At 45.6% G+C, this 23,930-nt stretch overlaps 1 protein-coding gene across 6 annotated transcripts in view; it reads left to right on the top strand.

Moving 5' to 3' along the window:
- The window catches only part of wdhd1 (WD repeat and HMG-box DNA binding protein 1), a 113,500-nt gene extending 102,704 nt beyond the window's left edge, over positions 1-10,796 (top strand). For all 6 annotated transcript variants that reach the window (XM_061704018.1, XM_061704027.1, XM_061704052.1 and 3 more), the window contains one exon: positions 10,430-10,796. In XM_061704018.1, the coding sequence (XP_061560002.1) occupies positions 10,430-10,615 (186 nt within the window). In that variant the 3' untranslated portion in view covers positions 10,616-10,796. The remainder of the gene's footprint in view (positions 1-10,429) is intronic.
- Positions 10,797-23,930: the final 13,134 nt, after the last annotated feature.

The raw sequence follows: 23,930 nt of genomic DNA, 5'->3' as shown, positions 1-23,930 counted from the left end.
GGACATCGAGTCCGAGTAAACCATGTTCCGCGCCTCCATTGCTGAGGCGGCCGACCGGAGCTGTGGCCGTAAGGTGGTCTGTGCCTGCGGTAGCGGCAATCCCCGAACCCGTTAGTGGACACCAATGGTGAGGGATGCCGTCAAGCTGAAGAAGGAGTCCATTCGGGCCTTTTTGGCCTGTGGGACTCCTGAGGCAGCTGATGGGTACCGGCTGGCCAAGCGGAATGCAGCTTTGGTGGTCGCTGAAGCAAAAACTCGGGCATGGGAGGAGTTCGGTGAGGCCATGGAGAAAGACTTCCGGGCGGCTTCGAGGAAATTCTTGCCCACCATCCGACGTCTCAGGAGGGGAAAGCAGTGTACCATCAACACTGTGTATAGTGGGGATGGGGCGCTGCTGACCTCAACTCGGGATGTTGTGAGCCGGTGGAGAGAATACTTCGAAGACCTCCTCAATTCCACCGACACGCCTTCCCATGAGGGAGCAGAGTCTGAGTTCTCTGAGGCGGGCTCTCCTATCTCTGGGGTTGAGGTCACAGAGGTGGTTAAAAAGCTCCTCGGTGGCAAGGCCCCAGGGGTGGATGAGATTCGCCCGGAGTTCCTCAAGGCTCTGGATGTTGTAGGGCTGTCCTGGTTGACACGCCTCTGCAACATCGTGTGGACATCGGGGACAGTGCCTCTGGATTGGCAGACTGGAGTGGTGGTCCGGAGGGTGTGTTCCAGCTACAGGGGGATCACACTCCTCAGCCTCCCTGGTAAGGTCTATTCAGGGGTGCTGGAGAGGAGGGTCCGTCGGGAAGTTGAATCCCAGATTCAGGACGAGCAGTGTGGTTTTCGTCCTTGCCGTGGAACAGTGGACCAGCTCTACACCCTTGGCAGGGTTCTCGAGGGTGCATGGGAGTTCGCCCAACCAGTCTACATGTGTTTTGTGGACTTGGAGAAGGCGTTCGACCGTGTCCCTCGGGTGGTCCTGTGGGGGGTGCTTCGGGAGTATGGGGTACCGAACCCCCTGATACGGGCTGTTCGGTCCCTGTACGACCGGAGTCAGAGTTTGGACCGCATATCCGGCAGTAAATCGGACTCGTTTCCGGTGAGGGTTCGACTCCGCCAAGGCTGCCCTTTGTCACCGATTCTGTTCATAACTTTTATGGACAGAATTTCTAGGCGCAGCCGAGGCGTAGAGGGGGTCCGGTTTGGTGGCCTCAGTATTGCACCTCTGCTTTTTGCAGATGATGTGATTCTGTTGGCTTCATCAAGCCGTGACCTCCAACTCTCATTGGAGCAGTTCACAGCCGAGTGTGAATCGGCTGGGATGAGAATCAGCACCTCCAAATCTGAGACCATGGTCCCCAGTCGGAAAAGGGTGGCGTGCCCTCTCCAGGTTGGGGATGAGATCCTGCCCCAAGTGGAGGAGTTCAAGTATCTTGGGGTCTTGTTCACGAGTGAGGGAAGAATGGAACGGGAGATCGACAGGCGCATCGGTGCAGTGTCTGCAGTGATGCGGACTTTGTGTCGATCCATTGTGGTAAAGAAGGAGCTAAGCCGAAAGGCGATGCTCTCGATTTACCAGTCGATCTACGTTCCTACCCTCACCTATGGTCACAAGCTGTGGGTCGTGACCGAAATAACGCGATCCCGTATATAAGCGGCCGAAATGAGTTTCCTCCGCAGGGTGTCGGCTCTCCCTTCGAGAGAGGGTGAGAAGCTCGGTCATCCGGGACGATCTCAGAGTAGAGCCGTTGCTCCTTCACATCAAGAGGAGCCAGATGAGGTGGCTGGGGCATCTGATTCGGATGCCTCCCGGACGCCTCCCTGGTGAGGTGTTCCGGGCACGACCCAGGACACGCTGGAGAGACTACATCCTTCGGCTTGCCTGGGAACTCCTCGGGATCCCCCCAGAAGAGATGGATGAAGTGGCTGGGGAAAGGGAAGTCTGGGCGTCCCTGCTAAAGCTACTGCCCCTGCGACCCGACCTCGGATAAGCGGTAGAAGATGGATGGATGGATGGATTGTCTTAGTTCTGGCAGCGTGCAAGTCCTCAATGGTGGGTAGGGGGGTACCGAAAATAATTTCTGCAGTTTTGATTGTCCGTTGCAGTCGGAGTTTGTCCTTTTTTGTAGCAGCACCAAACCAGACTGTGATGGAAGAACACAGGACTGATTCGATGACCGCTGTGTAGAACTGCCTCAGCAGCTCCTGTGGCAGGCTGTGCTTTCTCAGAAGCCGCAGGAAGTACATTCTCTGCTGGGCCTTTTTTAGGACGGAGTTGATGTTGGTCGCCCACTTCAGGTCCTGAGAGACTGTAATTCCCAGGAACTTGAAGGTCTCGACAGTTGACACAAGGCAGCTGGACAATGTGAGGGGCAGCTGTGGCGAAGGATGCTTCCTGTAGTCCACGATCATCTCTACAGTCTTGAGCGTGTTCAGCTCCAAGTTGTGTCGGCCGCACCACAGCTTCAGCCGCTACACTTCCTGTCGATATGCAGACTCGTCACCGTCCTTGATGAGGCCGATGACAGTGGTGTCATCTGCAAACTTGAGGAGTTTGACAGCCGGGTGCGCTGAGGTGCAGTCGTTCGTGTAGAGCGAGAAGAGCAGCGGAGAGGACACAACCTTGGGGCGCCCCAGTGCTGATGCTGCGTGTGGATGAGGTGGTTTCTCCTAGCCTCACCTGCTGTGTCCTGCCCGTCAGGAAGCTGTGAGTCCACTGGCAGATGGCAGGTGAGACGCTGAGCTGCAGAAGCTTGGATGAAAGGAGTTCAGGGATGATGGTGTTGAACGCTGAGCTGAAGTCCACGAACACGATCCTCGCGTAGGTCCCTGCACTCTCGAGGTGTTCAAGGATGAAGTGCAGTCCCATGTTGACTGCATCATCCGCAGACCTGTTCGCTCGGTAGGCAAACTGCAGGGGTCCACCAGGGGACCTGTGACGCTCTTGAGGTGGTCCAGCACGAGACGTTCAAAGGACTTCATGACCACAGATGTCAAGGCGACAGGCCTGTCGGCATTTAGACCCGAGATTGCAGGTTTCTGTGGGACTGGAATGATGGTGGAGCGTTTGAAACAGGATGGTACTTCGCACAGTTCCAGAGGTCTATTGAAGACTGGCGCGAGCTGGTCCGCGCAGACTTTGAGGCAGGATGGGGACACATGGTCTGGGCCTGCCGCTTTAATTTTTTGTTGTTTGAAGATGCGTCTCACATCCTGTTCGTGGATGGTAAACTCAGAAGTCAGAGGTGTGATTGTGGTCGGGGGTGCGGCCGGATGAGTGTGGGGTGTGAAAGTGTCCTTTTCAAATCTTCAGTTCGAAGGTATTCAAGTCGTTGGCTCGTGTGCTGTTGTTCTCAGCTTGTTCTCAGGGATCGTCGCTTGGAATTAGTCAGCGATTGGAATGCATGCCAGACTGATCTAGAGTCGTTTAGCTTTGTTAAAGTCCCTGAGAATAATGAGGGGTGAGTCCGGGTGGTTTTTTTCAATTTCGTTGACTTGTTCGGCGAGCGTTAGCAGTGTGGCGTTCGTGTTAGCTTGAGGCGGGATGTACGCTCCAGTGAGGATGAATGATGCGAACTCATGCGGTGAGTAGAATGGCTTACAGTTCAAAAACAGCGACTCCAAATGCGGGCTGCAGTGTGTGCTGAGCTTTGTGACGTCCGTACACCATTTTTCGTTGCTATAGAAGCATATCCCGCCGCCTTTTGTTTGAATGAATGCAGTTGGATGTATGGTGGTGATCGGAGGAGCTGTAGGCGCAGAATGGCAGCCACGCTTCTGTCAGACTGCCCCAGGGCAGCTGTGGCTACGCAAGTAGCTTGCCACCACTAGGTGTGACTGGAGTGAATAAATAATGTGTGCAATTGTAAAGCGTCTTTGAGTGCCAAGAAAAGCACTATATGTGTCATGTATTATTTTTATTATTATTGATTTACAGCCAGCCTCAGTTGTCAATGTATCACACCTCTTTGGGGTTTGCGCATTTTTTCCCAGGTTACGTCTCGACGGGAGAATCCACATAGAAGAAAGGTGTGCAGGTCCAGGCGCATAAAAATGTCCCGTGTACAGGAGAATATTAGGCTTTACACAAACAGGATTTTTGAGGCCGATCACCAATCAGCGAGTTTAAAAAAACGATAAACGATCACCGATCCGATCACAAGATGGGGCAATGTGTCTGTTTAAAGACCTGTTCATTTACTGTATATACTTGTGTACTTAATTGCTCAAAAAATTATATTTACAATAAATAATGTATCTTTATCTATTTATGCTAGTGAGGCATAGTGACACAACAAATGAATGGTCTTCTATTAGATTGCAGGAAGTACATAGAGTAATTAACGTATCCACTTTTTGTGACATTTTTGTTTGTTGAGATTATTACCGTGAGATTATTCAATTGCAAAATATGTTACTTGGCTCCATAAAGGTTGGAAATCACTGCTCTCGTGAGATTGTGTATTATAATCAGTCAGGTCAAACCAACTTCCCATGGGCTCACCACCTGTGGGAGGGGCCATTGGGATCGGGTGCAGTGCGAGCTGAGTGGTGGCCAAAGGCGGGGACCTTGGCGCCTTAGGTGGTCCACCATCCGGCGTCTCAGGAGGGGAAGCAGTGCACCATCAACACTGTGTATAGTGGGGATGGGGCGCTGCTGACCTCGACTCGGGACATTGTGAGCCGGTGGGGAGAATACTTCGAAGACCTCCTCAATTCCACCGAATTTAGGTGGTTTTCGTCCTGGCCGTGGAACAGTGGACCAGCTCTACACTCTTCGCAGGGTCCTCGAGGGTGCATGGGAGTTCGCCCAACCAGTCTACATGTGTTTTGTGGACTTGGAGAAGGCGTTTGACCGTGTCCCTCGGGGTGTCCTGGAGGGGGTGCTTCCAGAGTATGGGGTTCCGAACCCCCTGATACGGGCTGTTCGGTCCCTGTCCGACCGGAGTCAAAGTTCGGTCCGCATATCTGGCAGTAAGTCGGACTCGTTTCCGGTGAGGGTTGGACTCCGCCAAGGCTGCCCTTTGTCACCGATTCTGTTCATAACTTTTATGGACAGAATTTCTAAGCGCAGCCGAGGCGTAGCGGGGGTCCGGTTTGGTGGCCTCAGTATTGAGAATCAGCACCTCCAAATCTGAGACCATGGTCCCCAGTCGGAAAAGGGTGGCGTGCCCTCTCCAGGTCGGGGATGAGATCCTGCCCCAAGTGGAGGAGTTCAATTATCTTGGGTTCTTGTTCACGAGTGAGGGAAGAATGGAACGGGAGATCGACAGGCGGATCGGTGCAGCATCTGCAGTGATGCGGACTTTGTATCGATCCGTTGTGGTAAAGAAGGAGCTAAGCCGGAAGGCGAAACTCTCGATTAACTGTTCAAGCTACGTTCCTACCCTCACCTATGGTCACGAGCTGTGACATCGGGAGGAGCCAGATGAGGTGGCTGGGGCATCTGATTCGGATGCCTCCTAAGTGAGGTGTTCCGGGCACGTCCCACCGGGAGGAGACCCTGGGGACCACCCAGGACACGCTGGAAAGACTACATCCTTCGGCTGGCCTGGGAACGCCTCGGGATCCCCCAGGAAGAGCTGGATGAAGTGGCTGGGGAGAGGTAAGTCTGGGCGTCCATGCTAAAGCTACTGGCCCTGCGACCCGACCTCTGATAAGCGTTAGAAAATGGATGGAGGTCAAACCAACATTACAACATAACAGAAATAACGGGTGCTAACTTAATGCAATCAAATTATCCATCCATCCATTTTCTGAGCCGCTTCTCCTCACTAGGGTCGCGAGCGTGCTGGAGGCTATCCCAGCTGTCATCGGGCAGGAGGCGGGGTACACCCTGAACTGGTTGCCAGCCAATCGCAGGGCACATACAAACAAGCAACCAGTCACACATACGGGCAATTTAGAGTCTCCAATTAATGCATGTTCTTGGGATGTGGGAGGAAACCGGAGTGCCCGGGGAAAACCCACGCAGGCACGGGGAGAACATGCAAACTCTACACAGGCGTGGCCGGGGATTGAACCCGGGTCCTCAGAACTGTGAGGCTGACGATCTAACCAGTCGTCCACCGTGCCGCGCAATTACATTACTTTATTGAAATTAATTACTTCACCCACATCGAAATTTTAGAGCATAATTCGACAGAACGGCAGCATGTTTACGTACAACCGCCAGCACTTAGCTTGGTAGGCTACATTACTTTTTGTTGCCTGCTTCCGAGCTGTATCGTATTTAAAGTACGGGAACATACCTCAAGCAAGCCTTATACGAACATCCTCTCCTGTCCTGAGCTAGACTTCAGGGATAGACTTCAGCGCTCCCGCGAGCCTTGTGAGGATAAGGGGCTCGGATAATGGATGAATGGATAGTCACTTTAAACTGCATACATTTCTTGAAGTCTCTACGGCTACGCCATTTGCACAATGGTCACTGCACCAGACTATTGTTCTATGAGTCATTTCAAACTGCTCTCATTTGCTCGAGGACTCTGCATCATTTGCACAATTGTAAAAAAATAATCATAATAGTGATGTCATAATAGTGAATCATAATAGTGATTGCCACATTACTGGTAACCTTTTATTGCTCAGTGACTGTGTTTTTATGTCTCAAAAGTATTCACTGTCAGTTGACTGTCTGTTGTCGTACTAGAGCAGCTCCAACTACCGGAGACAAATTCCTTGTGAGTTTTTGACATGGCAAATAAAGATTCTGAGCAGAATATACAACCCCAATTCCAATGAAGCTGGGACATTGTGTTAAACATAAATAAAAACAGAATACAATGATTTGCAAATCATGTTCAACCTATATTTAATTGAATACACTACAAAGACAAGATATTAAATGTAAAACTGATAAACTTTGTTTTTCGCAAATAATCATTAACTTAAAATTTTATGGCTAGAACACATTCCAAAAAAGCTAGGCCAGGGTCATGTTTACCATTCTGTTACGTCACCTTTTCTTTTAACAACATTCAATAAACGTTTGGGAACTGACAACACTAATTGTTGAAGCTTTGTAGGTGGAATTCTTTCCCATTCTTGCTCGATGTACAGCTTCAGCTTCCAGGGTCTCCGTTGTCGTATTTGACGTTTCATAATGCGCCACACATTTTCAATGGGAGACAGGTCTGGACTGCAGGCAGGCCAGTCTAGTACCCGCACTCTTTTACTAACGAAGCCACGCTGTTGTAACACATGCAGAATGTGGTTTGGCATTGTCTTGCTGAAATAAGCAGGGACGTCCATGAAAAAGACGTTGCTTGGATGGCAGCGTATGTTTCTCCAAAACCTGTATGTACCTTTCACCATTCACGGTGCCTTCACAGATGTGTAAGTTACCCATGCCATTGGCACTGACACAGCCCCATACCATCACAGATTCTGGCTTTTGAACTTTGCGTCCATAACGGTCCAGATGGTTCTTTTCCTCTTTGGCCCGGAGGACACGACGTCCACAATTTCCAAAAACAATTTGAAATGTGGACTCCTCGGACCACAGAACACTTTTCCACTTTGCATCACTCCATCTTAGATGAGCTTGGGCCCAGAGAAGCCGTCAGCGTTTCTGGGTGTTGTTGATAAATGGCTTTTGCTTTGCATATTAGACTTTCAAGTTGCAATTACGGATGTAGCGCTGAACTGTATTTACTGACATTGGTTTTCTGAAGTGTTCCTGAGCCCATGTGGTGATATCCTTTACACATTGATGTCGGTTTTTGATGCAGTGCCATCTGAGGGATCGAAGGTCACGGGCATTCAATGTTGGTTTTCGGCCTTGCCACTTACATGCAGTCATTTCTCCAGATTATCTGAACCTTTGATGTTATTATGGACCGTAGATGATGAAATCCCTAAATTCCTTGCAATTGTACGTTGAGGAACATTGTCATTAAACTGCTCGACTATTTTCCCACGCACTCGTTAACAAAGAGGTGAACCTCGCCCCATCTTTGCTTGTGAATGACTGAGCAATTCAGGGAAGGTCCTTTTATACCCAATCATGGCACCCACCTGTTCCCAATTAGCCTGGTCACCTGTGGGATGTTCCAAACAGGTGTTTGATGAGGATTCCTCAACTTTCGCAGTCTTTTTTGACACCTTTCCCAGCTTTTTTGGAACATGTTGCAGCCGTAAAATTCTAAGTTAATGGTTATTTGATAAAAACAAAGTTTATCAGCTTCAACATTTAATATCTTGTCTTTTTAGTGTATTCAATTAAATATAGGTTGAACATGATTTGCAAGTCATTGTATTCTGTTTTTATTTGTTTAACACAACGTCCCAACTTCATTGGAATTGGGGTTGTATATGTATGATTGAGAGGGCTGAAGTGGGAAGAGTAAGACTACAACAGGTAGAAGAGATAGATAGTGATGGTGAAGGACTTTAAATACTTTGGGTCAACAGTCCAGAGCAATGGTGAGTGTGGTAAGGAGGTGAAGAAATCGGTCCAAGCAGGTTGTAACGGATGGAGGAAAGTTTCAGGTGTGTTATGTGATAAAAGTCTCTACTAGAATGAAGGGCGAAATTTATGAAAGTGGTGAGGCCAGCCATGATGATTTGACACTGCGGACAGGAAGCAGAGCTGTAAGTGGCGGAAAAGAAGATGTCGAGGTTCTCTCTCGCCAGTGACAATGTTACATAGAATTAGAAATGAGCTCATCAGTGGGATAGCCACTGTTAGATGTTTTGGAGAGAGCAGATTTCGATGGTTTGGACACGTCCAGAGGAGAGCTAGTTAGTATACTTGTAGGGAGGATATGGAAGCTGCAAGACAAGACAACTGGAGGGGGAGAGGGTTGATGGACATAGTGAGGGAAGACATAAGGGCATTTGGCGTTGCATCGGAGGATGCGGAAAAAGAAAATTAATGGTCATATACATTTTCATCAATTTGTCAGGTTTCTTTTCTTCCTGAATGTTACCAAGGCAAGTTGTTTATTTTATTTGTATTTATTTTTTTACATTGCATTGCATCGTATTACACTCTATGTATTACACTCAGGGGTGCCAAACTCATTTTAGTTCGCCACATTTACCCCAATTAGATCTCAAGAGGGCCGGACCAGAATATTGGTGGCTTAAAAATCCTTAAATAACAACTATTCAAAACTTTCCCCATTGTTTTGGTGCAAATAATTACAAGTACTTTCGGAAAATATTCACATTTATTCATTATTATCTTGTTGGAAATCAAATGAGCAGTTTGAAATTTTTAACCAAAAATTATTTCAACAGTATGATGAATCTGTGAGCGTGCACCATTCATTCAGTGACGCATCCTTTGTAAACGTATACATAAAAATTTAAGTTCTGGCAGTCCATGGAAAAAAAAAAAGGTTCCAACAAACCAACCTCTTTTGAAGTGAACCTTTTGACTGAAATTTTGTAATATTCAATGTCGTAAAACATTTCTACAGGAGGTATTTATTTTCAGTGTGAACATGGCACAACATTTTATTTTAGTGTGCTCCTGAAACATGGCATTTTTTGGCCTTCACAAATGCATCCATGTCATTTAAGTGTTGTCAGTGTACCCGCCAGTGGACAAAATTAGCAACAAAAATTACTTTTATTGAAAAATAGCAGTGAATGTGTTCTCCATCCCCACGGGCCGGATTGGACCCCCCGACGGGGCGGTTCTGGCCGGCGGCCGTATGTTTGAGACCACTGCTCTATGGTATCAAGTTCTGTCATATTACATCGGGAGTTGCCTTTCCTACATATTTTAAATGTACTGATAGTGTGTTGAAAGACATTGTGGTGGCTTCAGTAATGCACATCCCTACTAGATAAACAAAACAAGCAAATGCTTTATCTGTTTGAGTGATTGCTGGATTTAGAAATTATAGTATTTAAGTTACTCTTATCCAACAACCTGGCGATTACTTTCATTTTTTTTATTGAAATATCTTTTTAATTTGGATTTAGTTGTAGCAGCACAAAAAACCTTCACATGAAATGTAATAAGCGCTCACTCACAGGCATATAAACAAATGGAGATAAATATCTTTTTGAATGGTATAACCCTTTAAAACTCAACTTTGAGGCGTGGTCTCTTCAAATAGTGTGTGCTGCTTTTCATGTACAATACATAGGTTTATCAGGAAGTGAAGTGTGCAGCGTGTGTGTTGGTCCAGTCATCAGGCCTGATGATTCATCCTGGGCTGTCTACTGTTCAGGAAAGTAATTTATTTTGTCTCTGCTCAGAGAGGAGGCGCGGGGTGAGTAAGAAGAGGATGAGAGCCAGTGGGCCTAAAGAGAGGCAACTTGTCAATTGTGATTATACATGACAGGATGCAATTTCCAACTGCATGCCTAAGTGTTCCTGCGTGCGTTCACTCATCGTCATGGAGCCTGCGTCCAAACAGATGCGCACTTCCCTCTTTTGTATGGACTTATAATTAACATGTGCATGCCCTCTTTCATTCAGGCATGGACTGAGCAAGCAAAAGGCCCAGCTGGTGACGTGATGGATCTGAAGAAGAGAAAACGAACCAAAGCAGGTGGAGGTGTAGAAAATGAAATTGGTCAGGCAGAAGCAGATGAAAACAATGCCAAGAAGAAAAAAGTGGTGGATCCTTCTAAGCTTTCAGCATTTGCTTTTCAGAAGAACTAAAGTTAGTAGGGTCTTATTTTGATATGAAACTGCATTTGGTCCTCACTGTGTGTTGATGTCCAATTTCTTAAGGCTCAAGTACACGCATTGGCTCGCACTGAGTGTACGTTTCCTTTTTTTATGTTTACTGTGCTCTGAAGTGTCCAAGTTGTTTCATTGATTCAATAAACAATGACTGTAAGGTCTTGTTTTTACTATTTAATCTTACTTAGCAAAAACACAGGTGTATTCTGTGGATACAAACATAATCTTTGGTACAGTTACTGCAACCTAGACCTATTGATAAAATTGACATTGTTGAAGAATCTGTTAGAAAAAAATTGTTGAATGTCTTTTGCTGACTGAAAACACCTGCAACTCATTACAAATTCTGTACAGTACTGTATATCAGACGTGTCACCATTAAGACAAGGTTATTCGAGATCAATGGTTAAGTCCTTAAATATTTGCGGTCTTCTCTGACAGCTGTCACTGGCTTATTTGATTCAGTAATTAGCTCATCTTTCAGCAAAACATCAAATTACAAAAACAAGCAGTTGAAAACTGGACAGTTTGTACTTTTAATTTGGTCAAATATTTAAAGGTTCTGATCATAAAAGCATATTGGTGGTTTCTATCAAATCTTTTCATGTATTTTAGCCACATTTGAATTTTAAGATGAACAATCTGTCCTAGTATAATTGAGCCCCTTTTACACAGTTTCTTGTTGAAACCACTCAGAAACTACTATTAAATTGACAAACATTTTTATTATACAGAGCTGTGAAAAGGTATTGGTCCTCTTCTCAAATTTTTTTTGCATAGTTTATCCACATTAAGATCATCAAACAATTTTAAACATCAGACAAAGAACCAAAGTAAACATAAAATGCTGTTTTTAATGGGGATTTTATTTACTAAGGGGGTAAAAAACTTCAAATCGAGCCCTGTGTGAAAAAGTAATGGCCCCCTAAACCTAACTGCTTAGGCCACCCTCAGCAGCAAGAACTGAAATCAAGCGTATTCTATCACTGGCAGTCTTTCACATCTCTGTGGATATATTTTGGCCCATTCTTCCTTGTAGAATTGTTTTAATTCCGCAACACTGGAGGGTTTTCAAGCATGAACGGCCTTTTTAATGTCAATGTTTAATGTAAGTCAAAGCCATTCAGAAATTCACTTGGCGGTGTGTTTTGGATCGTTAGCTTGCTGCAGAAGCCAAGTGAACTTTAGGTCACAAATTGATGGCCGGATATTCTTCTTCAGGATTTTCTGGTGAAGAGCAGAATTCATGGTTCCATCAATAACAGCAAGTCATCCAGAACTGGAAGAAGCATAGCAGCCCTAGATCATCACACTACCACCATGATGTTCTTTTTCCGAAATGCATTCACACCCGATGTAACAAGACACACACCTAACAAAAAGTTAAACTTTCGTCTCGTCAGTCCATAGAAACATCTCCCAAAAGTCATGGGAATCATTCAGATGTTTTTTTCTCCCCTCAAAAGTAAGCCGCCTTAATGTTCTTTTTGGTCAGCAGTGGTTTTGCCTTAGAACTCTGCAATGGATGCCATTTGGCCCAGTCTCTTCCTTATTGATGAGTCATGAGCACTGACCTTAACTGAAGCAAGGGAGACCTGCATTTCTTTAGATGTTATCTGGGTTCTCTTGTGACGTCTGGATGAATCGTCGCTGTGTTTCTGGGGTAATTTTTATAGGGAGCTGTTGCTCGCTTTAACTGCCTTACCTTGACAAATGCCCCAGCTCCATCTGAAGAAACAGCCGTGGCCCAATGGTTAAGATCCTCGCCTGCCATCGTGGGGGACCTAGGTTCAAGACCTGGATTGGACCATTTGCCATCGTCCCCCGGACTCACGGCTGTGGTGTCCTTGAGCAAGACACTGATACCCCAAAATGCTCCCCGGGTGCTTCAGCTGCCCCCTGCTCCAGTGTGTTCCACTAACGTGTATGTGTATTTGTTCACTATGATGAGTAAAATGCAGAGAACAAATTTTGTGTGCATGCATGCATGTTCATGACAATAAATGATCTATACTGATGCCTTTTGTTGCACTCTTCTGATACATTTAAACACTTAGATCCCATTGTCTTTTTTTTATTAAAACAAATAAATGCCACCCTTTTCTGAATCAGGACCAGGAGGAGGTGCTGATTTTCATCCCACCCACTTCACACTCTGCTGCGAACCGCTACAGTGAGAGTTGGAGATCACGGCTTGATGAAGCCAACAGAACCACATCATCTGCAAAAAGCAGAGATGCAATAGTGAGGGCACCATACCTCGGCTGCGCCTAGAAATTCTGTCCATATAAGTAATGAACATAATTTGTGACAAGGGGCAGCCTTGGCGGAGTCCAACCGTCACCGGAAATGAGTCCGACTTACTGCCGGCAATGTGGACCAAACTCTGACAACTGGTCGTATAGGGACCGAACAGATCAGCTCAGGGGGTTCGGTATCCCATACACCCGAAGCACACCCCACAGGACTCCCCGAGGAACACGGTCGAACGCCTTCTCCAAGTCCACAAAACACGTAAACTGGTTGGGCGAACTCCCATGCACCCTTGAGGACCCTGCCGAGGGTGTAGAGCTGGTCCAGGATGAAAACCACACTGCTCCTCCTGAATCTGAGATTGGACTTCCCAGCAGATTCTCGTCTCCAGCACCCCTGAATAGACCTTACCAGGGAGGCTAAGGAGTGTGATCCCCTGTAGTTGGAACACGTCGGAATTGAGGTCTTCGAAGTATTCTCCCCACCAACTCACAACGTCCCCAGTCGAGGTCAGTAGCGCCCCATCCCCACTATACACAGTGTTGATGGTGCACTGCTTCCCACTCCTGATAGTGGACCAGAATTTCCTCGAAGCTGTCCCGCAAGTCTTTCTCCATGGCCACAACGAACCCCTCCCAGACCCAGGTTTTTGCTTCAGTGACCACCAAAGCTGCATTCCGCTTGGCCAGCCGGTACCCATCAGCTGCCTCAGGAGTCCCACAGGCTAAAAAGGCCCGATAGGACTACTTCTTCAGATTGACAGCATCCCTCAGGTTCGGGGATTGCTGCCACGACAGGCACCGACCACCTTACGGCCACAGCTTCGGTCGGCCGCCTCAGCAATGGAGGCGTGGAACATGGTAAATCTCCATTCTGAAAACAATTCAGAGGAGTACGCAATGAATCCGACAGACCTACTTAGGAACCAACTTTATAATGCTAAACAACAACCTAATTGCATATTAGCAAAAAGAACTGAGTTACTACTACAACAGCTTAGATACACTAATTTCAAGCACAATAATAAATCAGAAAAATTTCTCGCAAACCAACTTCAGCGTAACAAAGAAAAAATATTAATTACGTCTGTCCAAGATTCAAATGGCAAATTTCCTCAATCAACAAAGGATATTGATATATTTTACAACTACTACAGTAGTTTATATTCATCCCATAATAAGCCGAATAAAAATGACATTGAAACTTTTTTCAATTACCTAAACATCCCTCAATTAACTTCAGAAAGTGAAGAGTTTTTAGATGCCCCATTAACCCTCGCAGAGTTACATAAGGCCTGAAACAATATGCCAACAGGAAGAGCTACAGCCAATGATGGGTTTCCCACTGAGCTCTATAAACATTCTGGTGTATACTAGGACCACTATTTTTCGGAATGGTGATAGAGATAAAAGTGTCTTTGTATCGCAGTGTGTTGTGTTCGGGGTTCGCATGGGCGTTGTCTCATGGTGTCGCGGTCAATCGCCTTGTGCCTCGTCCGGGGGGCAGGTGGGGTGTGTTCAGCGTTTTGTGGCGTTTGGTTCCATCCATTGTAGGGGAAAGGAGGAATGTCACCGGTGCCGTGTGGGGTTGGTTTTCGTGCTGGGTTCCGGTGCGTGCCCTTCGGGGTGGGGGGCTGTGGGCTTGGAGCAGGGGGTCGGGTTGAGGCATGTGGACCATTTGGCGGGGTGGGTGCGGCAGTCCCGGCTGGCTGTTTTAGGGAGTCGGGTTCAGGGTTGTTTGGGGCCGGGGCAAGAGTCTGTCAGATTCGGGCGATGCCCAGCCCTACTTCCCCCCTCTTTTCTGTGGTCTGCCAACCGGTCGGGCCGGGCCAGACCCGCAGGAGTCTAGCCTCTTACTTCACACACACTACACTTTTTTTAATACTCGTACTGTACATACTCCGCACATTGGGCACAGTCATATCTCATTCAGGGTGCCCTGGGCGACTGGCACCAGGCATGGTGGGGCGGATGCCGGGCCAGGTGCTGACGGATCTGTGCTGGTTTCCGGTCTGGTCGCTCCCCCCTTCACTGCTCTGCCGGTCCTCCAGTTTTAATGCATCATCCAACTGTCTGTGAGGGAGGGGCATCCGTCCTTGATGTGCCAGCTCAGCAAATCCGTACACCAGTTGACTAACATGTACAGTGGGTACTGAAAGTATTCAGACCCCCTTAAATTTTTTACTCTTTGTTATATTGCAGCCATTTGCTAAAATCCTTTAAGTTCATATTTTCCCTCATTAATGTACACGCAGCGCCCCATATTGACAGAAAAAAAACGAAATTGTTGAAATTTTTGCAGATATATTTAAAAAGAAAAACTGAAGTATCACACAGCCCTAAGTATTCAGACCCTTGACTCAGTATTTAGTAGAAGCACCCTTTTGAGCTAATACAGCCATGAGTCTTTTTGGGAATGATGCAACAAGTTTTTCACACCTGGATTTGGGGATCCTCTGCCATTCCTCCTTACAGAGCCTCTCCAGTTCTTTCAGGTTGGATGGTGAACATTGGTGGACGGTCATTTTTAGGTCTCTCCAGAGATGCTCAATTGGGGTTAAGTCAGGGCTGTGGCTGGGCCATTCAAGAACAGTCATGAAGTCAGGTGGAAGGTGAACCTTCGGCCCCGTCTTAGGTCCTGAGCACTCTGGAGAAGGTTTTCGTCCAGGATATCGCTGCACTTGGCTGCATTCATCTTTCCTTCGATTGCAACCAGTCGTCCTGTCCCTGCAACTGAAAAAAACCCACACAGCATAATGCTGCCACCACCATGCTTCACTGTTGGGACTGTATTGGACAGGTGATGAGCAGTGCCTGGTTTTCTCCACGCAGACCGCTTAGAATTAAGGACAGAAAGTTTTATCTTGGTCTCATCAGACCAGAAAATCTTATGTCTCACCATCTTGGAGTCCTTCAGGTGTTTTTTGGAAACTACATGCGGGCTTTCATGTCTGTTGCACTGAAGAGAGACTGGTTTTTTTTGTCAATATGGGGTGCTGTGTGTACATTAATGAAGGGGGGGGGAAAACTTTAATGGTTTTAGCAAATGGCTGCAATATAACAGTGAAAAATTTAAGGTGGACTGAATACTTTGCGTACCCACTGTATGTGATATGGTGTTCATTCACTAATAAGTTCGATAGAAACACCAGAGACTTTAATTACTTCTGGGATCACTAATAACAACACAGGTTATACTAATATATCAACTCACAGGTTCTTACAGGTGTTCAGACACTAAAAAAGAATCCCACCGCACCACTCGACAGTAGCACTGCCTTGCTAATTTTCCCACATCCTGTCCTGCCCTTTTCTGTCCTCTTTTATCTGGTTCTCTTGGTTAGTTATTGCATGTCCTCACCGGGTGCCCCCCCACCCCCCAATCTACAAATAACTGTTGTAATGTTGCTCATGTTTAAATATCTCGACTGTCTCACTATTGTTCTGCTGTGGTTTTCACCCCTAGTCCCCTTGTCCACTCTGTCTGTCCCCTAAGACCCTTTTCTGTCCGGCTGCATTTTCAATAAACAGAAAAATTAAAACATTTTAAAATAAGCAGAGGGAGTATTTCAAACTCCGGTTGCACAGCAAAACTGTTTCAGCACAAAGGCATACAGATCCTCCATTCTGCAAGGCCATGCAGCTGAACAGGTCAGGTTTAACCCTTTTAAAATGACAGGGATCACCGGTGACACCGGCGCATGTGTATTTGAAATTATCGTAACTCCTTGCTACTTCATACAATTTTAATCATTCAAACTGCCCCTGAAAGCGGTGAAACTAATAAATATATGTATTATTGTGGTGTTAAAGGAAAAAAAAAAAAAAAAAAAGGTCCCCAGCATGTGCACTTTCCAGCACCCACTCTAAGGACTCCAAAAATAGTTTGTACTCTGAGCTGCTGTTTGGTACATAGGCACGTCAGGACCCTTCCCGACCACCTGAAGGCTGCGGGAGGCTAAACTCTCGTCTACTGGGGTGAACCCCAATGTACAGGCACAGAGCCGTGGGCCAATCAGTATGCCCAACCCTGCTCGGTGCCTCTCACCATGAGCAACTCCAGAGTGGAAAAGAGTCCAAACTCTCTTAAGAAGACTGACACCGTAGCCCAAGCTATGTGTTGAGGTCAGCCCGACTATACTGTATGTAGTTGGAATTTCTGCACCTTGCACCGCAGCTCAGGCTCTTTCCCTGCGAGAGAGGTGACAATCCACGTCCCTCGAGCTAGCTTCTGTAGCCGGGGATCAGACAGCCAAGGTCCCAGCCTTTGGCCGCCACCCATCTTACACTGCACCCGAAGCCCACGTTGCCTCTTCAGGCTGGGCACCATGGGTACAGGCCTGGCCACCAGATGCTTGCCTGTACCACTTCCAGGCCTAGCCCCAGAGTGAGGCCCCCACGTCAGGGCAAGGAAAAACGGTGTCCATTTAATCATACTCATCATAGGGGGCCTTTTGAGAACTGAAGTCAGGCGTTTTCTATAACTGGCAATGTGTCTTTTACATCGCTGCAGATATTTTGGCTCATTCGTCCTTGCAGAATTGTTTTAATTCAACAACAGTATACTTCTTACAGTCATTCTTTGATGGAACAATAAAAGAGGTGATGATTGACTCATTTGCTTTTTTTACTTCCTGAAAATCTTGGTGGCTCAACTGTTTTTCCCCCCCATTGTGTGGTATTTCTTTGCTAGCTGGACTGACTCCATTGACAAATGTCGGCCAGACAGTGGTGGTTCCCACATTTTTATGCTACGTTGACCACTTAGAAAAGCTGAAGGCCCTGGCGATGTAACATTGGTCTCTGTGGGTACATTTTAAATAAAGAGTGATTTTTGTAATAGGGTTGGAGAAATACGAGCAGTAATGCTAAGTGTACATTCTTTTTGTGCTTTTGGGTAGGCATAGACTACAACTACACGGTCCTAAGAATCTTGCGTGGGCGTTCTTTCATCTTAAACGGGAAAAATAAATCACTTGACAAAAAAATATGAATATACTGTATGTGACAAAAATGGGTATTTTCCTTGAGTTTCACTGCCTAAACTAGTATTCAGCCGATACAAAAGTACCACTCCAGCGGCTCTGCTCAGCAGCGGGAAATGCCCACTCCAGTGGCTCTGCCCACTGGTGCATGGCTGCCCAGGTTTCCTTAGGTGACTGGTAATCAACCACAAGTGGGAGGACAGGGTACCTGCGGTGATTTGGCATCAATGGCGAAAGTAGTCAATTGTCCTTGGCGAAATAACTTTGCAGTCATTTTGACTCGTCATAATTTCTTTACAGATACTGTATCTAAAATGACCATTCCAACTATTTAAAATGTAATTCCAACTACTCCGAAAGCTGTTTACATAATTAAGACACCCAGAAACTGTTTTAGATTGTGGGCGGAGGAAAATGCACAATAGCGCATCCTTTGAGGGTTAGTGCTCAAACTGTTATGGGGCTTAATAGCATTACCTCGATAAATGACTCAGCTCCAGCTCAAGGAACACAGAGCATGATCATTTAAATATTGAAGACTACCATTTGTGACGTGCAGTATTTTTTATTTTTTTTTAATATTAATTTTTTATTTTTTTTTCATCAAACCCCGAGACATTCCAGGTGACAAAATACCTTTAGAGATGTTGCTGAAAAAAAGTATACATTATACCGATAACACACTTTCTCACATGCTACTGTAAGACTTGGCCTATGTAAAACTCAGGTGCTGAGTCTAAAATCACTCACTAACCACTATATAGTGCGCTCCATAGTGGTATCACCATTTTGTAGTTGTCTAAATGCTGAGTGATCAAGTTCAGTGCCCTATGAGTGCACTCAAAATGTCCCACAAAGCAAAGCTAGGGTTAGGGTTAGTCATGATATACTGTACCATAATACATTGCATCTTCAGAAAACAAGTGGAAATATGGCGGGACTAGATGTGTCTGAATTTTGTATAAAATAACTTCTACAAAGCATTGATTTGATTTTTATAGCAATGCAAGGTAACAGGAAGTTTTAATGTTAATTTAACCCACTGCTATAGCCTACTTTGTTATTGTGCGACAGTTGTGACGTCATTAACAGAGCGCTGTGGAGTGTCCGAAAGCTGTTATAAATGAGCTCACTATATAGTGCTACCCGACATGGGGAGAAGGAAGTAGTGAGTGAGTGAACGATTTCGGACAGAGGCAATGTATTTGTCAATTTACCCAATGGCTCAGACATTTATGAACATGTATGATTGTAGTTGCATGTACTGTAGTTCACATCCAGTACTTGCCTGGAATGCCAGTTTATGAATTATTGCTCGATTATTGGTTTCTTGGCATCCTCTCAGACCAGTTTTCTTGGCTTTAGTCACTATATACAGTACTACAGTATGCATGTTCTTCACTTGTTAATGATCTACCTGTACTGTATATGGACAACTTGTTGGATCTATCTCGCCCAACACCTAAAAAAATAGACACAAAGGAATGAAGACGCTGGTTTCTTTTTGCCCTTGAGGAGAACATGTGGGAGATTGTTCAGTTACATTCTCCTATCACGCTCTGAACAATCTCTTCCGTTGCTCCTGTATTTATTTAATTTAGGGAGGTATCTAAGTTACAAAACATGTCATACTAAGGGGAGGGAGTCAAGGTGACGATATGAGATTAACACCTGGCTATGTGTCCTTGGTCAAGGTGTCCTTTCGTGTTTATTCCTGCTGAGTCATTTTCTTGAGGGCGAGACATCTTCCTCCCCCCCACGGTCAGCAAGCAACCATCAAAATCGTCCACAATACCAATCAATGCAAGCCAGCAAATAAATGACAACTTTGTACAATTTATTTAACATTTCCCTCCTGTTTATCATGTATTTGCACAAATTCTCATATCATCTTACAGTCACTTCATTTTGATTTTTTAACTGTAGAATCATTTTTATGAAACAAATACATTTACACTCAGAGTAAACTTGTCATACAGGAATGTTGTAGTTTAAACATCGTAATCACCTGGATCAGGAAACATATCAGGTAAAACAACATCATCATCATCGTTATTATCAACAACCAGTAAAGGATCCATCTGCTCCATACGGTTCTCCATGGGGGTAATTGCTGTGGTGATTAATCTACTGATTAATGCCCGAATGCATGGGATACAACAACATCCACACAATGTCAGAATGGCTGCAAAAACAGCAATTGATATCAATATTGATGAAATCAGGGTTTTGTATTTACCAAAAACGTCCATCCAGCTGTCCCACAAGGAGGTGTCTACACCAGAATGTTCCTTCATCTTGTGATTGAGGGTCCGTAGACCATCGATGGCTCTGGTCAAGCTGCCATCTGAAGCAGTATTGTTTGGAATGTATGTACAACATTGTTCTCCAAACATACCGCAAACACCTCCCTCTCTTTCGAGGAGCATGTCGACAGCTATGCGGTTTTGGAACGTCATTAAAGAGGTAGCCTTGAGCTGCTCATGCACAGCTTCCAACCCACTCTGAGTCCAATTTCCTAATCTCTGTACATTGAAGTGGATATAGTTTATCCTATCAACATTTTTATTAATCGTACACCACCAGCATATGAGGGACTCAAATCCTCCTGCAACTTGGTCAGCTAATTTGTATTGACGAGGAACCCCACAAGGGACACCTATGGCGTCGATGTATGTTGGATCATTTTGCCCCTGCCAGGATAAATCTCTTTTTTGTCTATGTTCTAGATTTGACAACAACATTGGTGCTTTTTCCATTAAATCTTAAACAGGCATAGGGTATACTGACACAGGCAATATCAAATTGACAATAGCGCACCATCCAGATACATCTTTAGGTAATCTATCAAACAGTCTATCATCTCCACACCACCACCAGATGTCGCTCCGTGATACTGGCATAAACTTTGGTCCTACTTTTAAGGTTACTTTACACTGTGTGTCGTTCAGTGGTCCTAATTTCTTGCCTTTACTAATCATGTTTATACAAGTAAAATTACTCGGTGCTACTAAAGTAGAAAACATTGGTTTGTGTTTGTCTGCTTTTGTTACGGGATATATAGGATCCCATGATTTACACCTCTCAGTTGGTATCATTCAGGGTGGGACGTCCCATATACCACATAAACAAAACCAACACCATAGTAGCCAAAGTTGCTACGTAACAACCTATCGAATCTCGTAACCAACGCGGGTGTGCCATTCTGTTGAGTTCTCACTAAACGGGTTGGTGTCTTTTTTCTTCACTGACCAGCAAGCGTTTTCAGAATCTACACATCTGCTCCCGCTCCGTTATCAGACTTTTGCTCACCTTCCCTATTTGAGTACTCAGCTGAAATGGCTCTTTTACAGTGTGTTAAATCGACCCACGTGTTTCTTTCTGCTATTTCTTAGGGCCGTAAAGTGACGATGTATCTGTGCCACCATCCCTCGGGTTGAGACGTGACACACCATGGCTCAATATAGCAGCCCATTTGAATAGGTTTTTTGGAAGTATTTATTTCCTTTCTGTGCTAATGTAAATTTCATTTTGTAGTTTTGCACCTTGTTTTTCCCAATAATTGCATTCTTGTTGTGGACTTTGTTGTTGCATGTCTTTTAGTGCCTCTGTATTCCATTGAACAGGTGATGTCATTTTAAGGTTGTCTTCATACATTAATTTTGACAATGGTGCAAATATTTCTGCATAGTTTGGAATCCATGCTCTACAATAATTTGTCAGACCTAAAAATGACATCATCTGTTTCTGCGTGTGTGGTTTAGGGGCTTTTAAGACTATAGCTTTCCTGTCTTCTTATATAGTCCTTTCTCCTACACTTAAATTATGGCCGAGATATTTGACTTGCCTTTTACACAATTGTAATTTATTTTTGATAACTTTATGTCCCTCTTCTGCTAGATAATGCAGTAAGGCCAAAGAATCTTTGATGCATGTCTCTCCATCTGGAGATGCCAGGAGAACATCATCTACTTCTTCTTCTTTTCCTTTCGGCTTGTCCCGTTAGGGGTCGCCACAGCGCTTCATCCTTTTCCATGCAAGTCTATCTCCTGCATCCTCCTCTCAAACACCAACTGCCCTCATGTCTTCCCTCACGACATCCTTCAACCTTCTCTTTGGTCTTCTTCTAGCTCTCTTGCCTGGCAGCTCCATCCTCATCATCCTTCTACCAATATACTCACTATTTCTCCTCTGGACGTGTCCAAACCATTGAAGTCTGCTCTCTCTAACTGTCTCCAAAACATCAAACCTTGGCTGTCCCTCTCATTTCTAATTTTAACCAACCTGGTCACTCCGAGAGCGAACCTCAACATCTTCATTTCTGCCACCTCCAGCTCTGCTTCTTGTTGTCTCTTCAGTGCCACTGTCTCTAATCCGTACATCATGGCTGGCCTCACCACTGTTTTATAAACTTTGCCCTTCATCCTAGCAGAGACTCCTCTGTCACATAACACACCTGACACCTTCCTCCACCCGTTCCAACCTGCTTGGACCCGTTTCTTCACTTCTTGACCACACTCACCATTGCTCTGGACGGTTGACCCCAAGTATTTAAAGTCCTCGAGGCACCCTTGCTATCTCTTCTCCCTGTAGCTTCACTCTTCCCCCACCACCCCCCTCATTCATGCACGTATATTCTGTCTTACTTCGGCTAATCTTCATTCCTCTTCTTTCCAGTGCGTGCCTCTATCTTTCTAACTGTTCCTCCAGCTGCTCCGTGCTTTCACTGCAGATCACAATGTCATCTGCAAACATCATGGTCCACGGGGATTCTATTCTAACCTCATCTGTCAGCCTATCCATCACCACTGCAAAAAGGAAGGGGCTCAGGGCTGATCCCTGATGCAGACCCACGTCCACCTTAAATTCTTCTGTCACACCTACAGCACACCTCACTGCTGTTCTGCTGCCCTCGTACATGTCCTGTATTATTCTAACATACTTCTCTGCCACTCCAGACTTCCGCATGCAGTACCACAGTTCCTCTCTGGGTACTCTGTCATAGGCTTTCTCAAGATCTACAAAGACACAATGTAGCTCCTTCTGACCTTCTCTGTACTTTTCCAACAACATCCTCAAGGCAAATAATGCATCTGTGGTACTCTTTCTAGGCATGAAACCATACTGTTGCTCGCAAATACTCACTTCTGTCCTGAGTCTAGCCTCCACGACTCTTTCCCATAACTTCATTGTGTGGCTCATCAACTTTATTCCTCTATAGTTCCCACAGCTCTGCACATCACTTTTGTTCTTAAAAATGGGCACCAGTACACTTTTCCTCCATTCCTCAGGCATCTTCTCACGGACTAGAATTCTATTGAACAAGTTGGTCCAAAACTCCACAGCCACCTCTCCTAGATGCTTCCATACCTCCACAGGAATGTCATCAGGACCAACTGCCTTTCCATTTTTCATCCTCTTTAATACCTTTCTAACTTCCCCCTTACTAATCATTGCCACTTCCTGGTCCACCACACTTGCCTCTTCTACTCTCCCTTCTCTCTCATTTTCCTCATTCATCAACTCCTCGAAGTATTCTTTCCATCTAGCTAGCACACTGCTGGCACCAGTCAACATATTTCCATCTCTATCCTTAATCACCCTAACCTGCTGCACATCCTTCCCATCTCTATCCCTCTGTCTGGCCAGCCTGTATAGATCCTTTTCTTCTTCTTTAGTGTCCAACCTACCATACATGTCATCATATGCCTCTTGTTTGGCCTTTGCCACCTCTACCTTTGCCCTGTGTCGCATCTCAATGTATTCCTTTCGCCTCTGCTCGGTCTTCTCAGTGTCCCACTTCTTCTTAGCTAACCTTTTTCCTTGTATGATTTCCTGTACTGTGAGGTTCCACCACCAAGTCTCCTTCTCTCCTTTCCTGCCAGAAGTTACACCAAGTACTCTCCGGCCTGCCTCTCTGATCACCTTGGCTGCAGTGGTCCAGTCTTCTGGAAGCTCCTCCCGTCCACCGAGAGCCTGTCTCACCTCTTCCCGAAAAGCTGCACAACACTTGTCCTGTCTCAGCTTCAACCACGTGGTTCTCTTCTCTGCCTT

This window comes from Phycodurus eques, chromosome 2 (genome assembly GCF_024500275.1).
Source record: "Phycodurus eques isolate BA_2022a chromosome 2, UOR_Pequ_1.1, whole genome shotgun sequence".
NCBI classification, from domain to species: Eukaryota; Metazoa; Chordata; class Actinopteri; order Syngnathiformes; family Syngnathidae; genus Phycodurus; species Phycodurus eques.
This window is presented reverse-complemented; position numbering and strand designations above follow the sequence as displayed.